The 13,467-nt window shown below is 30.9% G+C and overlaps 1 protein-coding gene across 1 annotated transcript; it reads left to right on the plus strand.

The window, feature by feature from the left end:
- The first annotated feature begins 419 nt into the window (after positions 1-419).
- On the plus strand, positions 420-3,551 carry LOC126660935 (probable cysteine protease RD19D). Its single transcript, XM_050354657.2, has 4 exons — positions 420-958; positions 1,916-2,035; positions 2,312-2,555; positions 3,160-3,551. Exons 1-4 carry the CDS (start codon positions 458-460, stop codon positions 3,429-3,431), a joined length of 1,137 nt encoding a protein of 378 aa, XP_050210614.1. The 5' UTR covers positions 420-457; the 3' UTR covers positions 3,432-3,551.
- Positions 3,552-13,467: the final 9,916 nt, after the last annotated feature.

Here is a 13,467-nt window from a genome sequence, read left to right on the forward strand (position 1 = left end):
ACATATATATTTTGAAAAAAATAAGATAATTAGTATGCAAATATTTACATTGTTAAATAGTTATACAATTAGTTGATGTATAAGGTAGATAAAATTGATGGCTCATTTTATTATTATTTTAGATCATATAGCTTTCGTTCAATTTAATAAAATTGAATAAAAATTCAAATCTAATGAAAGACTTATGTATATAAATTTAAATGTTTTTAATTTTTAAAATGAAAATCCTTCTTCATTTTATAGAAAATGCCTAATTACATACCTACAAACTTGACGGAATGATTAGTTTTTTACAATAAAAAGTCAATAAGATACTAATAATTGAGCAAAATAACCATTGAGGACAAAACAGTAATTTGACATGATCAAAAGCAAAACCAAGCTGCATAATACCAAAGTATATCGCATTTCCTCAAAACCAGAACCCTAAAAATCAAGAACACCGAAGATCAGTAAAATGATTCAAGAAAGCCCAACAAAACCACTCAAATCACCTCTACCGATCTTCATCATCACACTACTAACACTATCAATCACTGCAAAATCTGATTCCACCTTACAAGACCCAACTATACTTCAAGTTACAGATGATCATAACCCTACTCTGAGCAGTAGAAAGTTCTTGGGTACCAAAGTTGAAGATAATTTCAAGATTTTCATGGCGGATCATAACAAGCAATATGGAACCAGAGAAGAGTACATGCACCGCCTTGGTGTTTTCGCCAAGAACGTTATCAGAGCAGCGGAGCATCAGGTGATGGACCCTACGGCTGTCCATGGCGTCACGCCGTTTATGGATTTGACGGAGGAGGAGTTTGAGAGAATGTATACTGGTGTTCTTGGTGGTGGAGTGGATGAACGGAGTGTAACCACTGCGTCGTCGGTTTTGGAGACTGGTGGATTGCCTGAAGCTTTTGACTGGAGGAAGAAGGGAGCTGTTACTGATGTAAAGATGCAGGTAGTGTTCCTAAATTGAAATAGTTTTATCGTTTTTTTTATTATTACTATTTTAATTTTTTTTATTTTAAATGGAATTGGATAAATATAATGATTAAGAATATTGTTTTATCTAATTATACTTTTATGTTTATAATTACCCTTAATTAGTGACTCTCTGTGTTTTAATTTTATTAAATTTGTAACTTTTTTTTATTTTTTAATATTCCAAAATATATCATTTTTTATTGTATAAATTAATGTTTGAAATTTATAATTATATTTAAATATTTCATAGTGTAAATATAAAGTGTCTATATTCTTTATAACTGAAAACTAAAATAATGACGAACAGGAAAATTATTATAAAATTTAATATGTCCTTAATATGTGAAAAAAAAGAGCGATGAATAAAATGGAGACGAATAAAATAGAGCGAAGGGAGTATTCTATTATAAAATAATGAATTAATGATGACAAATATGAAATTTGATTTTGTAAGTAATAATCGAGTGTATAACTTGGAATAATTTTTTTTGAAATAGTGCATTTGGTGATATCTTAGGGAGTATTATGTTCATTTCTGCGGTTCTTTTTTTTGATTTCTCTGTTCAATGTATCCAATTTAATATTTTCCTTTTGCAAATTCCTTTAATCCAATAATTAAAGTTTATGGAAGAATTTTCCTTAATTATGGGTGAATTGGCTTGATCGGTCATCGAGACCGGCACAGAGTACCAATTGGCTTGGGTGGTTGATACAGTAAGGCTTGTTGATTAGTAAGGATTACTTTCTCAAAAGATTGGAATTGACTTTGGTTTCTCTTTCGGTTTTCTTTTCTTCAAAATCCAATTCAATTGTATAATTTAGTGTACGATTCTTGGTAATTTGATTTTTATCTATTTATATAATCACAATTTTTATGACAATTCAACAAGAAAAATAATGTAATTTGTATAATATATATGGTGCAATACAGGGAGCATGTGGTTCATGTTGGGCTTTCAGTACAACCGGAGCAATTGAAGGTGCACATTTTATTGCAACAGGAAAGCTTCTCAATCTTAGCGAGCAACAATTGGTGGACTGTGATAGAGTGGTTAGTTTTCGTTTTATTTATCAATCCGTCTTCAATTTTTTAAACGCACACGTACATGCAGATTACTAGAAAATTATCATCATTGTCAATTAATCCGTCGCTAAAACTTCTCATCACTAAACAATTAGCGACGAAAGTGATCGATGGTTTCTGATTTCATTATCAAATTATAAATGGAGGATGGGGTTTTCATGAATTTAACTATGTATTTTTGAATTTTAAATTCGGGGCCTTCATTTTTGCTTATTGTAATGAATATTTCTCTGTTTTCTGAAGTGTGACATAAAAGATAAGACTTCATGTGATGATGGTTGCGGTGGAGGTCTTATGACGAATGCATACCGGTATTTGATGGAGGCTGGAGGGTTAGTAGAAGAGAGTACTTATCCTTATACCGGGAAACGAGGTGAATGCAAGTTCGATGAGAAGAAAATTGCTGTGAGAGTTGCTAATTTCACTACTATCCCAATTGATGAGAGCCAAATGGCTGCACATTTGGTGCATCACGGACCTCTCGCAAGTGAGTCGTTCTTGAAATTAACCCTGCTTTATTTTTACAAAGCATAGGAGTGTGATAGAATATTATGCATCATTTAGGACAAGGCTCATCGTCAAACAAGTGCAAGCCAGAATGAAATTGACAAATTTTCAGTGTCATAAGCCTAAAATTTACAGTCAAACATGAACCATTATTTTGACAAATTTTTGGATTAATTATTCAAAAGTATATGGATATCTCTCAGTTTTAAGGTAAAATTATCCTAAAATTTTCCATTTACGATGATTTTAAAACTATTTAATATATATTTTGATGGTTCCATTTCCATCCGCAAAACAGAATGAATTTCTTTAAAAAAATCTCAAGTTGACCAAAAATTGATCGTCAAGGTTTTTTAGTATTCTGGTTGTCGCTAGAATTTCTGGTGGATGTATACGACTATAGTATTTCTCGACAATCATATCTTTGTATTTGTTTTTTATTTTCTCAAGTTGTCCAAAATTGATAGTCCATTTTATTTTTCATTCTGGTTGTCCGCTAGAGTTTTTGGTGGATGTACGGCATAGTATTTCGAGACAGTCTATAGTAAGATTGATGCTAACATGAATTGCATCCCAAAATGCAGTTGGATTGAATGCCGTTTTCATGCAAACTTACATCGGAGGCGTCTCATGTCCGCTTATTTGCGGCAAGAGACGGATAAACCATGGTGTTCTGCTTGTCGGTTATGGAGCTAAAGGGTTCTCAATCCTTAGATTTGGGTATCAGCCATATTGGATTTTGAAGAACTCGTGGGGAAAGCGATGGGGAGAAGAAGGATATTATCGCATTTGCCGGGGACATGAAATGTGTGGATTGGATAGAATGGTCTCTGCTGTGGTAACTCAAGTTTCCTAAATTCTATATAAATATATGAATGTATAATAATATAGAGATGGGAGAATAAAAGAGAAACTATTTGTGTGCCAACTTTATTTGGGATTCTTGAAGTGATTTTTGATTTATGTATTGTTTGTTGAAAAGAATTTCCTATGTGTTGAAAGCTGCCAGTTATTTTCTGTTGTCTTTATAAAATGGTTAGTTAATCATTTTGATTCTGGTTAATTAACCATTTCAGTTTACGTATTGAACGGGTTAATTAACCAAACTTTTATACAATTCTAATATTCCAAATCTTCTAATAGTTAGCCGTTAGTACCCATTGTTCAGTGCATTAATATAACGTATATATATAAAGAAATAAATGATATGAAAAATTGTAAAATTATCGACACTAAATGATGTCTATAGTGTACAATTTTAACGTCTAGTTATTTTAACAAAATTATTGGGAGGACTGGATGAGTATACATATATAACTTTGCTTCACCAAATATGCCCAAGAAATTAACAATCAGAACAACTAGCATCTAGAGCCTAGAGGGACAAATAAATTACAGTTCCCTCTACACTATTTTATTCAATTTATTGCAATTAAGAAGTCACCGACGGACTCTATTTCTTTCTCTACTTCTCTAGCATTTTTCATATCTAAAATTGAGCAGAATTTACTACAAAAGTGTATTAAAAAAACACTTAGAAACTTACCCACCCGCTATAGAAAGGCTATATGTGTAAGATGATCCTTCTATTTTGTATGTATCAAATAGAGAAAAGTATAGCGGAGTATCGTTAGTAAGTGAAGTCACGTGGATTGCAAGAGTGAGTGTGTGTAAGAATAATATTAAGGATCTGTTTGGTTCAAATGAATTTCACAATTTTTATGGAATTCAATTGAATTTCTACAAAATATGTGTTTGGTTCAAATGAATTTTCACAATTTAAATTTATATTTATACTCGAAATACAATATTCAATTTATTTTACTTAATTTAATATTATTTTCATATTTAAAATTCGGAAAATCAAATAAAAAAATTTCATTTTTCAAACAATTTTCATGTAAAATTAATTTAGAAATGAAATGAATTGAAATGAATTCTACATTAAAATTGATCTAAACAATTCCTAAGTGTTGTACTATTGTCTTTTAAGTACAAACAAAAGACGTATGTTCAATTTAGTATTCCTAATTTCCTACAAGTGGTATCATAGCGACGCGATTAGGAACTCGTTCAAATAAAGGTCGAGCAAGCAACTTTGGATCATGTTACGTTGAAACACCGCTAGCACGGAATTAGGAATTGTACAATATATATGTCCGGGACCAAACTCTTTTGGTTAATTGAAGAAATAACGAAATAAATGGCGTATACTTTAACTTGATGAGTGCCCTTGAAAATTCAATTCTAGTAATTATAGCACGTGGAGTACTCGTATGCACTTTTATTTATTCGGTCAAGATCTGTGAGTGAGCGTCGGAAGGAGCGAAACAACACATCCGACAAGTCAAGACGGACTTAAAAACTGGAAAGTTATGGCCAAAAAAGCTGTGTATGTTTTATCGATATCGGTGGAGGACAAATTGCTGCAGCACGTCAAAAATGCCAAGACGCCCAAAGAGACATAGGACACTTGCCGGAGTATACGCTCGGAAGAATAATGCCAAGCTCCAACAACTCGAAAACGAGTTGGTATTGGTATTACAACAAAATTTAACTATGAGTTTGTATTTCTCTAAAGTTAAATATTTAACTAAAAATATTAAAGTTGGATCTTGAAAATAAAATTATGGAGATACGAACGCAAAGAATAATCACGCACGGGTTATGTCCAGAGTTCAATGCTCTTATAACTACAAACCTTGGTTTGTCAAAGGAACTAACTTTTAATGAATTAAAAAATCTCTTAGCAAATTAAGAGAAGTTAGAAAAGAAAATATCTAAAAACTAAATCAAAGAAGAGGAGAGAGCCCTTTTTAGTAGTAAAAATGCTAGGGATGCACAAGATGTGAGATAAAAAAGAGAAGAAAATTCAATGCAAGAAAATTGACGTAGACGACTACAAAACAGGAGTTGATAACAAAGGGGAGCTCAACAATAAACCAGCAATGATCAAGGCAAGGGCAAGAAGAGTCGACGTAAAAATAATCAATGTTTTGTTTGTGGCAAACGGGATCATTATGCTCTTGATTGTTGGTACAAAAAAGTTGAAGGTAACGTGTCATCTATACACCTGCTGGCAGAAATCGAAGAAGAGTGAGATTTTCAAACATCTTGCGCTATCGAGGAACTATCCCTAAAACAAAATTAGAGTGAGCCTTCAAAAGAACATGCATTTGCAACAAAGAGTGATAATCTAATCACTTATAATGAAGATATTCATGATGAAAATCTAGTAGAACATGAACACCAACTTAGAAGAAGTGAAAGATAAAGAAAATTAAATCCTAAATATGTTAATGCAACACTTGTCAAAAACGAGATTACTAGAGAGCCTATAACTTTTGAAGAAGCGGCCTCTAGAGAAGAATGGAGACATATATAAAAGAAGAAATTGAAGCCTTGAAATTTAGTGCCAAAACACAAAGATGTGATTTTGATTTCCTTCAAATAGACTTAAAGAGGCGTCTTCATGGATCAATTGAAAGGCAGAAAGCTCGATTAGTTGCTCGAGAATTCTCACAGAAGTATGGGTTGGACTACAATGAGACATTCAGTCAAATAGTAAAAATTACAGCCACTGTTAGAAAATAGCCATTTATCTGTCGCTAAATGGCTAAATTCTGTCGATAAATGAGTTTAGCGACATGCGTTATTTCTTGTCGCTAATTTTACAGCGGCGGAATAAAAAAAATTGCGACAGATTTAAACAAAATTAGCGATGGATTTAACGACAGATTTAAATCCGTCGCTAATTTTTTTTTTTTAAAAAAAAATTAATTTTTTAATTAAAATCGTAAAATGAAATATTATTTAATCGGTCACCCAACGTCACACACGCACCCGCTATACACCACACACTATCACTCACCCGCAAATTTTGCAAATTATCTAACTTTCCAGTGGGTCACTCATCATTCACATTACTCCCACCCAATCCTCTTTAACCCTATTGTACCCCCACGCGTGACTCCATCTTAATCAACTCAAATTCTTGTTATATATCTATGTATATTATATTTAAATATAGAACGAAAAAGTAACAAAAAATTAATCCCGCAGTTTACTCCTGTATTATAAAATAATTATTTTTTTATACTAATTATTTTTAAATAAATAATTAATAAATATTTTTCTAATAAATATTTTTTAAAATTATAAATTTTTTTAATAAAAATAATACTTTTAGCGACGGATTTTGTAATCCGTCACTAAAAGTGAAAAACAATTGCATTCCACCACTTTTAGCGACAGAATTTTCGTCGCTAAAGTTGGCGGCATTCATACCGCCAATTTCTTTTAGGATTTAAAATGTGATTTTAGCGACGAATTTGAAATCCATCGCTAAAACTTGTCGATCAACTGTTTTCTAGCAGTAAACGAAAAGGAGCCGAAAAACAAAATTAAAAAAATTCCGCAAAAAAATGACATATTAAATATTTCAGTTAAATTTTATTAGTAATATTTATTTGTATTAAATAAAAAATTATTATTAAATTTTACAATTTTAAAAAAGAAGAGTTTTTTGTTTTAAATATAACATTAAGCATTATTTCAAATATATACTAAAATATAAAATATTGATTTGAACATTTTTCAAGTGAAAAAAGGTCAATTTGATGCTTGAGGTTGGAATTGAAGCTGAAAATTCATTATTTGAGTAAAATTGGTGATTATATAACGTCAGGATGCAAATGAATTGGGGCTAAAAGGTGGATTTTCCCCTAAGAGGATTAGACAAAACAAAATCAATTCAAACTTTTATAAGTTGTTGTAATTTTAACCAAATTTTTTAATTTTTATAATAATGTCTAGATTTCATAATTTCTTTCAATTCTATCCAATTTTTTTTCTAAACAAATTAATTGTGTTAATGTTTAGTTGAATTTATAAATTTAATCTGTAGTTAGCAAACTTTATTTTTTATAATTTCAAAATTTAATTTTTAACATTAAAAAAATAAAAAATAATGTTGAAATCTATTTTTCAATGCTTGAACTTTTGGGTGGTTGAAGCGAAAAAAAAAACAATATTCAATATAAAAGTGATTAGAAAAATCAAATAAAACTAATAGGTATTGTATCAAGGATAAAATTTTAAAAAAATTAAATTAATTGACAAAATGACCAAAATTACAACGTAATTTGAAGTTACAAAATATTTTTTTTTTTTGTTAAACTTGTAAAGACCCGCAAAAGTTTTGATTTATTTTTATATCAGAACTTTATGTTATATAAAATTATTTTAAAATAGAAATAGAACGGAGATGACCAACTATATATTCATTTTAAATAATATATTTTTATTTACTCATAACTAGCTATGATTTGTTTGCCAAATATAACACGGTTTTAAAATCATATCAATTTGATCCATCATTTATTCAATATGTGACCAATATGTATATATATATATATATATATATATATATATATATATATATATATATATATATATATATATATATATCCACAACTCTTTTAGAATATCAAAACATCATACTATTTTATATGATTATATTGTTATTTAAAAATTTAAATTATGTGTCAAAAGAGCTATAAATTTCAAATAGATAATGGATCAAGTTTGTATTATTTTAAAATTATAATATATTTGAGAAACAGAGTAGTGAATGTTAATATAAATGAACATTTTATTTGTATATTTTCTTATTAGACTTAGAATCTAATTATATTATCTTGAAGTTATTTGCTGATTTCTACAACTCAGGTTTTTTCCCTACATGATTGAATACTGCTTTTTTGGTTCTGTTGTCTAAATTCAAAGGTGCCTCGAATATAGCTGATTTCAGACCAATTAGCTTGGTTAATGGCATTCAGAAGTGGGTATCGAAGGTTTTAGCTGAAAGACTTTCCCCAATTCTTCCTTCAATTATTTCAGAAAGTCAGTTTGGGTTCATTAAAGGGAGAAAATCCACGATTGCCATATGATAGCGTCAGAGATTATTCACTTGGTGCATAGACGTAGAGAGAAAGTTCTAATGGTTAAACTGGATTTCAAGAAAGCGTTTGATTAAGTTTCGTGGAGTTTTATTATTTCTATGCTTAAGCGCATGAATTTTGATAAAACTTGGATTACTTGGATTTCAACTCTATTTAAAAGTTCTCAGTTAACTGTTTTGGTTAACGGTAGTCCTTCCGAGAATTTTTTTATGGAAAAGGGTGTGCGTCAAGGAGACCCAATTTCGCCTCTTCTTTTTGTGATAGCAATAGAAGGTCTTCGGGCTATTTTTGACAAGGCAATATCCAGAGGTTTAATTGATGGGATTGGTATTGAGGGGTATGTTAATCCGGTTTCTTTATTACAATTTGCTGACGACACTTTGGTGTTCATTCCTTATGACTTGGAAAAGTTAAAGAACTTGCGTCGCATTTTGCATTGTTTTGAAGTTATCTCAGGCTTGCAAATAAATTATCAAAAATCCTATATTACAGGGATTAATTTGGATGACTACTCAGTGAGCTTGGCAGCTGATACTCTATCCTGCAAGATAGAGAAATTCCCAATTACTTATTTGGGATTACTTTTGTCAATGAAGAAATTATCAGTGAAGGAATGGGATCCAGTTATTCGAAACTTTTCTTCTCAGCTTTCCACTTGGCGCGGGAGTTTACTGTCTCCTGCAGGTCGGTTAACACTCATTAAATCAGTTTTAAGCAGTATTCCAGTTTATTTTATATGTTCGCTGTTTGCTCCAATTTCGGTTATTAATTGTCTTGAGAAATCTATGCGTAAATTCCTTTGGAATGGGTCTGTAGAAGGCAATTACTTCAGTAAAGTGGCTTGGCAAGATGTTTGTTCTCCTTTTAATGATGGTGGTCTGAGTATTCTTCCTCTTCACTTAAAGAATAGGTGCTTGTTATTTAAATGGTTCTGGAAATTGATGAATGCATCTCATGATTCGCTTTGGTATTCAGTTGTTTCCGTAAATTGTGGTATCTCTCATTGGTTTCAGATGGAATCATTCGCTTCTTTGAATCTTTCTCCTTTATGGAAAGGGATCACTACCTGCTGCTACTCTCATACGGATTCTTGGGAGCTTTTCAATTTTAATGCATCAGTTTCTTTGGGAAATGGTACCTGTGTTCGGTTTTGGAAGGATAAATGGATTGGGGATGTGGTCTTTTCTGCCTCCTTCTCCAGTTTGTTCAATTTGTCCAAAGCCAAAGATGTCACTGTCCAGCAAGTTATGGAAAGGGGTCGGATATCTCAGGATGTTCTTCGCTGGTCTCGTTCTCTGCGTATTGGTGAGCTTCAAAATTTGCAGCGTCTTCAATTGCTAGTGGAATCTGCTGTTCTGAATTTTTTGCAACAGGATCGGTTTATTTGGATGAAGAAGGATGCTTATTCTTCAGCTTCAATGGCTGCTATGACGTGGAAGAATCGCCGAGTGGGGCAGTTAGGAATTTCAGATTTAAGTTTCTTCCGTACTATTTGGAAAACGAAACTTCCACCTCGTATCCAATTCTTCAGCTGGCTCTTGGCGAGAGATCGGATTTCTTCGAAGTTATCCTTGATTAGGAGAGGTATTATGCAGCATGAAGACGGGTCTTGTTCCTTTTGCAGGGAAGTGGAATCGTCGCTGCATATTATTGGGCACTGTAGGTTTGCTTGGACAACTTGGTCTCTCTTTCTGTTAAAAGTTAATGTCTCTTGGGTTATGCCGAACTCTATTAATTCTTTTTAGGGGCGATGACAAAAGTACCTAAAATTTTAAAAATATTTACAAAAGTACCAGTAAACTTTTTTTATTTACAAAAATACGACTGATTTAAAATTAATTACAAAAGTACCAAAAAATGAAAATTAATTACAAAAGTACGATTTGTATAATGTCGGTATAATTATGGTATAATTTTGGAATACTAAAACTATAAATCAGATAATTTAAAAATAATGTTTGGTTTACTATTGGTATAATTTCAGTATATTTTTGGTATATCGATTATAAATTTTTATATATTTTTTCTAGTTGCTAACATGTATATTTTTTTTTATATGTACTTTTCACTATAGTTGGTAATAAACTAGAGAATTTGTATATTGTTGGTATAATTTTAGAATACTGTTAGGGTAATATTTAGTATGCGATGTGGTGTAATGTTGATGTAATAATAAAATTTCAGTATATTTTGATATACTGTTGGTATAATTTTGGTATATTATTAATTTAATTTTTAGTATACGATTTGATGTAATTTTGGTAAATTTCCATTTAATATTAATAAAATCTCAGTATGTATAATGTCGGTATAATTTTGTTATAATGTTGATATAATGTTAGTTTATTAGTATACTGACATTATACCCACAGTATACACCGTATGTTTGATATTATTTTTTATTTTTTTGTACTTTTGTAAATATTATTAATATTTTTGTAAATGAAAAAAGTCAACATGTAGTTTTGTAATTATTTTCATTTTTTTTGGTAAATGGTGTAATTTCCTCTTCTTTTTATTGGCAATGGCTGTTTATTGCTAAGAAGAAATGCAGGGAGCTATGGATTTTGATTTGGTTTTTCGCTATTTGGAAGATTTAGAAGGCTAGAAATCAAAGGCAATTCACCAATGATGTCATTTCTCCGGAGAAACTTTCTTTCGTTATAATTAGCAAGGCAGTGGCTTTTTATAAATCTTGGCATTCTGGATTTTCGTATTCATGCGGAGATATTATTCGTAATTTAGACTTGATTTGTATTGACTCTTGATTTTTTTGTCTCCACTCCTTGTGGATGAGCTAATATATCGATCATTTTTACCAAAAAAAAAAGAATCTAATTATATTAACATATAGCGGTTAGTATTTTTTCAAATTTTAAATTAGCATTAAACAATTGCTCTTATTAGGACTTGAAATTAAAATTTCAAAAATACACTAAATTAGCCACTTGGGCAATTTGAGTCACTGTTTTAGCAGCTATGTATGCAAAATGTGGTCGGCTTGATATGGCTTGGGTTTTATTTGTTCTAGAGACAATGAAAGAGACGGGAGTTTCTCTTACAATGCAATGAATTTTGGATTATAAATACAGCATGAATGATGACAAGAGGAAGATGACAAAAGAAACAGGACAAATGTTTTTTTGTTATTAAACGGAGTGTTTCATTTGTCAATTTTAAAGTGAATTATTATTTACCGTCTCTACATTAATAAAGCTTCTATTCATAAAAAAAAAAAAGTAATGCCCCTATTTTTATTTAAATACCCTTTAACCTTTTTAATAAAATTCATATTTAAATTTTCTCAACTCATATTCAAACGCGAAAAACGAATAGAGACTATCTCAGGTAAAGATGTCGGATTCTAACCGAGAACGAGAACTGAAACATCCGGCAAGTGTTCGTTTTTAATATTTTTTTTTAACATTTTTTTTCTGGACTGACGCTTTCAGATCGCGTCGGTCCAGACCGACGATGTCTCCAAGAGACAACGTCGGTCTGGACCAACGCGATCCGGCCGCGTCAATCCAGAAGGGAGACGTTTCCTAAAAACGTCTCCCTTGTCACCCCTATGGGGAGACGTTTGCGGGAAACGTCTCCCTACTGGCCGCGACGGCACTGGAAACGTCTTTTATTTTTTATTTTTTTAATTAAAATTATTTATTTATTTATTACGAGAAAATTAATTATAATTAATTAATTTAGTTTAATTAAATTTAACTAGTATTAATTTAGGGTTTATGGTTTAAGGTTAAATTTAATTTAATTTTATTAGTGTAATTTTATTAATTTACGGCTTAGGATTATAATCCGTTAGTTAGTTTAATTTTATTATTTATTTAGCTTAATTTTATTTGTTTAATTTAAATGTAGTGTAATTTAATTAATATTAATTTAGATTGATAATTGCAGAGAACAGGATCTGGTAGAGGAAAAATTCTTTCCGCTCGGCAGCTACAGTTAGATCCAGATGTTGAGGGGTCGGGAGCTTGACATGTCCGATCTCGTCATGTGAACGCCTCAGCCCGACGACGGAGACAACAAACGTGGACTGCTGCTGTTGAGAGACCTAGTGGGACAGAGGAGATTTTTGATGATATGCTGATGGATGATGATCTGCATAGTTCAGAGGATTCAGGACCAGTCTATGTTTTCGACGGAGGAAGGGGAGAGATGGACGGTTCGTTGCTGGATCGTCATCATGTAAATATAATAGTGATATAAAAAGTATAGTTTAGGGGTCAAATGGTGTATTAAACCATTTAACAATAGTGATATAAATTTAAATTTGTATTAATTATTATAATCATAATTTCAGATTCGAGTAGATGGCCTGGTACAGATGATGATGATTTTTGGACTATTAGAGAGCTAGTGCCAGGTGAACCCCATGACGATAGTGTGATTTTCAGTTTCCTTGGACATATTGCTTTTGGGATAATCTAAAAAAATTAATTCTTTTTAAAGTTTTATTATTAAAAAATGATTATTTATTTATTTTTTAGAAGTAGAAAATGATAATTTATTTATTTTTTAAAGGAATTTAGGTGTGGTTAGATTATATTTGATTTGATTAGGTTATATTTGATTTGGTTGGATGGGTGATCTTAGGTTTGGTTAGATTGGGTTGGTATTGTTTTGTTTGTTATTTTTATAGATTTGAAGGGTATTTTGGTCAAATTACGGTAAAAATGTTATAAGTGATTATTAAATGAAATTTAGGGGGTTTATTGGGCTAAAATTTAGTTCAGGAATCTTTATTAGTGGAATGGTTAAATTGGAGTGTCATAGGTGATTATAAGCCGCCTATCTTTAAAAAGTTACAATCTTTTAAAACTAATTTTTATATTATATAATGAAAAAAATTATAAAAATTTATGATATGAATTATGTGTAGTATAAAAAAGTTGACAAATCTATCGAAAAAAT

This window comes from Mercurialis annua, linkage group LG8 (assembly GCF_937616625.2).
Source record: "Mercurialis annua linkage group LG8, ddMerAnnu1.2, whole genome shotgun sequence".
Lineage (NCBI taxonomy): Eukaryota > Viridiplantae > Streptophyta > Magnoliopsida > Malpighiales > Euphorbiaceae > Mercurialis > Mercurialis annua.

What these genes read in the sequence shown, in the direction of transcription:
- LOC126660935 (XM_050354657.2), top strand. Translation starts at nt 458, where the DNA reads ATGATTCAAGAAAGCCCAACAAAACCACTCAAATCACCTCTACCGATC. An exon ending in TTACTGATGTAAAGATGCAG is followed by an intron (nt 959 to 1,915) that starts GTAGTGTTCCTA and finishes GGTGCAATACAG; the next exon opens with GGAGCATGTGGTTCATGTTG. An exon ending in TGGTGGACTGTGATAGAGTG is followed by an intron (nt 2,036 to 2,311) that starts GTTAGTTTTCGT and finishes TGTTTTCTGAAG; the next exon opens with TGTGACATAAAAGATAAGAC.